We start from the raw sequence: 4,283 nt of genomic DNA on the forward strand, positions 1-4,283 counted from the left end.
AAATGATATATAATCAGGTTTATGTATATTATGTAATTAATTGCTGTTGTTTGTTTGTTAATATTATTGAGTTATTTATTATTACTTATTTGAGGTTTTAGTGTTATTGGTTTAATTTCTATATATTTATCTTGTGTTTTATGTGTCTGTGATTCTTGGGGCAGGATGTTCTTGTATGTTCTGTGTGTCTGTTGTATTGGACTGTGAAGTCAAGTGTGTTTGTGGTATATGTTTTTGTGGGGCCGAAGATGAATTTCCACATGTGTGGACAATAAAGATTCTAATCTCATCTCATCTGCCTCCAGCGTGAGGGTGCTTGCAGGGTTGTGGTATTTTAAGCAAGCATCAACCGTCACTGTTGGCTTTAGGTCTTCAAAGCACTTCTGATAATCGCTGTCCCAAATCCACTGAGAGTCGCTTTTCAGCAGTCCTCTCAGATTGTGGGCTTTATCTGCAAACTTCGGGATGTAGGGTGACAGATAGTTCATCATGCCCATAAATCGATGGTTTGTGGCGTTGGCATTTTCTGTATGTCTTGGACTTTGGCTGGGTCTGGTCTGATGCCTTTGTCTGTGAACAGATTGGCAAAAAAAGATATGCTCTGCTGCTTGATGATACGCTTGTCGCTGTTAAACACCAGTCCAGTTTCTGCAGCTCTTTCCATTAGGCTTATCAGGTTCCTGTCATGATCCTCCTCGTCTACTCCACATACTGCAACGCCATCTGCTATGCTGATTACACCGTGAAGACCTTCAAGAATTTGGTCCATTTTGGCCTGGAAAAGGTCCTGAGATCAAATGGTAAGCGTCTCCAGCGGTATCTGCCAAAAGGAGGAACGCGGTTAGGATTTGTGATTCCTCATCAAGATGCATCGACCAGTATCCAGCTTTTGCGTCTAGCTTGCTGAAGACTTTTGCGTTTGCAAATTTTGGGTTTAGTTCTTCCAGAGTCAGAATCTTGCGAGGGCATCTCTTCAGGCTTGCATTTAGTTTCTGTGGGTCTAAACCGATCCGAAGCGACCCGTCTTTCTTTGTGCTGAAGGCGAGGCTGGAACACCGGTCTGTGTGCTCTTCTACTTTTTGCAGGACTTTGCTGTGCCTTTGAAACGGCCTATTTTAATCGAGCTGGTCTGGGTATTTCTCCTTCAGTTCTTTGATGCTTTTCATGTGATGTACTCTCTTTTGTTTGTCTTCCCTCCTTCACATTGTTTTCTTTTCCCGCCATCACATCAACATTCACCGTCACAAGACTTGAGGAGCTTGCATGTGTGTAGACCAACCACAGCCGGTCCAGGTACATCAACCACGTGCAACTTTGCATCTATCCGTCTGGATTCTTTGTACTGGCATGGCATGCTGATAGTTCTGAAGCAGGGAATTTCATCACCAGCGTACGATGTTAGTTTTACATCGGATGCTGGCTTTAGAAGTTCAATGCTTTGTGTTGAAGTGTGTTTCCAGATGCCACGGTATCTATTTTCAGGCAAAGCGTGCATCCATGTCCTTGCAGGAAGGGTGGTTTAACATTTATTTCCATGATCTGCCATTTTCGCTGTTGTCCTCGCTCGTTTCTTCACGATTCCTGCAGAACTTCTGATGGTTCGGCTGGTGGCTGGCATAGAACATGGGCGTGTATATGCAAATGTTGGGGGCGTAACTATTAGTGATCCCGACTGTTACATCACAGTCGGTGTTATGTTCTGATTCGCCTATTTTTCAGTGGTCTTTTGCATTCACGAGATTTACATAAGGAGGAAACAATGGTGTTTGAGGCTCAGTGTATGTCATTTCCATGTACAGAACTCTTATTATTCAACTATGCCGAGGTAAATACGGTCGTTTTCCATTCTATTGCACCTTTAAATCAATGATATATAATGAAAAAGTTCTACATGACAGGAATGATTAGCCAACTCATTTTCAGATAAATGTTTGTCTACGAAATACCATTTCAGCTTTTCTAAAATACATTTTGATTCATCAAACTCATTAATTTAGATGTAAAACAAACACAAAGTCTCTCAGCTGATTGAAAATTTATTTAAGAACAGAAATAAAACATCTGATACGTGAGCTGACGCTTCATTCATTAAACGTTCTACAGCAAACAAGCATTCTCCAAACAGTTTCTGTTCATGCTGTTTTTCTAATGTTTCATTTGTCAATTGTTAATAAACGCAGCAGAATGTGGCTGTGAATAATTCCGTTTTATCATGTCTTTATTTTACATCATTAAAGACTGCAGTTAAAGTGCACTATTCTCTCATCAGGGAGTAAAACTCATTCTATTCAAGTGTCCACAACGAAAAGTGGGACTTTTAAACATTTCAAACACTGTAACAGTGACCTTCATTTATCTTCCTCTGGAGGAAAGAAACCGTAAACGGAGCAGCGTTCGCCTTCAGAAACATCCATGAAACTTCATCAGAACTAAAAACAGACCGTCATCCAGGGAGAAACTACTATTCAAGAATCTCCCAAGTTCAGTTGAGAATGAAAAAACTAAATAAACGTAACTCAAAGCACTAAAAGTCCCGTGGCGAGCGGATTCAATGTTGACCCGAATGACTGTAACAGCTCATGAAAAACACGCAATAAGCAGGCTAAAATCAGAAGAATTACGGGTGAAAATCACTCAGATGATGATGATGAGGGTGATGAAGGTGATTCCAGTGGTTTAGAAGGACAGGATGGTCCTGCTGATGATGTCCACACACTCTCGGACCTCATCCTCCTTTATAATGAGGGGCGGGGCTAGTCTGATGATGTCACCATGGGTGGGCTTGGCCAGCAGACCGTTGTCACGGAGACGCAGACAAACCCTCCAGGCGTCATAGTCTGAGAGAGATCAGAGGATTAGAACAGATCACACACACACACACGTGATCATTCACCTGCACAAAAACACGGATCTCCATTACTAACATACAATGATCACGATCTATTCAAACCGCCACTGTTCACTGAATCTCTCACGGATCCGTGTGAACTCTGATATCAGGATGTAAAGATTTTTAAAATCCTGGTCAAGTGTTTATGTGACATTTCCACATCAGAGACAGATTTTCAGAATAAGAATCCTAAATAAACGAATAAGCTGCTGCTATTAAACCAAATAGTTCACCAGAAAATGAAACTGTGTTCATCCTCAGATCATCAGAGATCAGGATGAGTGCGTTTCTTCATCAGGTTTGTAGAAATGTGAAAATACGAGTCCATAATCCATAATAACGCTTCCTGCAGTGAAAAGGTGTTCTGGTGTGAATCAGGAGAGAAATCTGCAGATCAAGCAGCGTTTACAAGACAAACCAGCTCTAAACACATATGTGGCTGGATTTTCACTGGAGGAAGCGTTATTATGGATTATGGACTCTGTGGTATTTGAGTTATGAACGTCTTAATGCTGGATGTGTTTCAGCTTTTGTCTTCTCCAGATGTTAACTGATGGACTGCAGTGCTGTGGATTATTGTGATGTTTTTATCAGACTCTCATTCTGACGGCACCCATTCACTGCAGAGCATCCATTGCTGAGACACTGATGCAGAGACACATCTCTACAAACCTGATGAAGAAACACACTCCTCCTGATCTCTGATGAACTGAGGATGAATGCATTTTCATTTTTGGGTGAACAATTCCTCTAATGCACAGCAATACAAGAGTCTAATGGCTGGAAACAATCAGTCAAAAGAACTGAAATCCTGCCGATCAGCACAATAATTTACTTCTGAATATATTTCTCTCATTCTTGTGTAACTGTGTGCCTCTGTGTTTTTTTAAATATTCATACTTTAAAGCATACATTTGTCATTAAGTGTGTAAAACGAAACGACTGTCAGGTTACAGCAGCTAAAACACCTTCCCTATTAAAACACACATTTGAACAAAATCCTCATGAAAATGAAAATCCATGTTTGTGACCAGCTGAAACCTGATCCGACTCTTTCTGCTCTCAGATGTTTTCATCCCAAATAAAGAGCTGACCGCACCCACACACGCCTCAGATCTCCAGCTCAGTGACGGTGCTGTTTAACCGGCCGAGCGACCCGCGCCCGTCACACTGTCATCAAGAGAGCAGCGTTTCTGACGGTGAAGCAGCGGCTTCACTGATATGCATGTGAACCTGTCGACTGGTTTGAGCGGACGGTGGTTTTGTGGCGGTTCTGGTTCTGACCTTTGGTCTCTTTGATGATGATGGCGTTCAGGAGGCCTTTCCCGCGGACGCCGCACACGATCTCCCGCGGAAGCTTGTTGAGCTCAGTGCGCAGAATCTGACCCATCAG

The 4,283-nt window shown here is 42.1% G+C and overlaps 1 protein-coding gene across 2 annotated transcripts in view; it reads right to left on the reverse strand.

Annotated features, from left to right (window-relative positions):
• Window positions 1-2,020: 2,020 nt before the first annotated feature.
• Window positions 2,021-4,283, reverse strand: part of oat (ornithine aminotransferase) — a 13,164-nt gene continuing 10,901 nt past the window's right edge. For both annotated transcript variants that reach the window (XM_058794342.1, XM_058794343.1), the window contains exons 9-10: window positions 4,175-4,283; window positions 2,021-2,837 (exon numbers count right to left, since the gene is read on the reverse strand). The exon at window positions 4,175-4,283 is cut by the window's right edge and continues 36 nt beyond it. In XM_058794342.1, coding sequence (XP_058650325.1) covers window positions 2,677-2,837; window positions 4,175-4,283 — 270 coding nt within the window. In that variant the 3' untranslated portion in view covers window positions 2,021-2,676. The remainder of the gene's footprint in view (window positions 2,838-4,174) is intronic.

Source organism: Onychostoma macrolepis, chromosome 12 (genome assembly GCF_012432095.1).
Source record: "Onychostoma macrolepis isolate SWU-2019 chromosome 12, ASM1243209v1, whole genome shotgun sequence".
NCBI classification, from domain to species: Eukaryota; Metazoa; Chordata; class Actinopteri; order Cypriniformes; family Cyprinidae; genus Onychostoma; species Onychostoma macrolepis.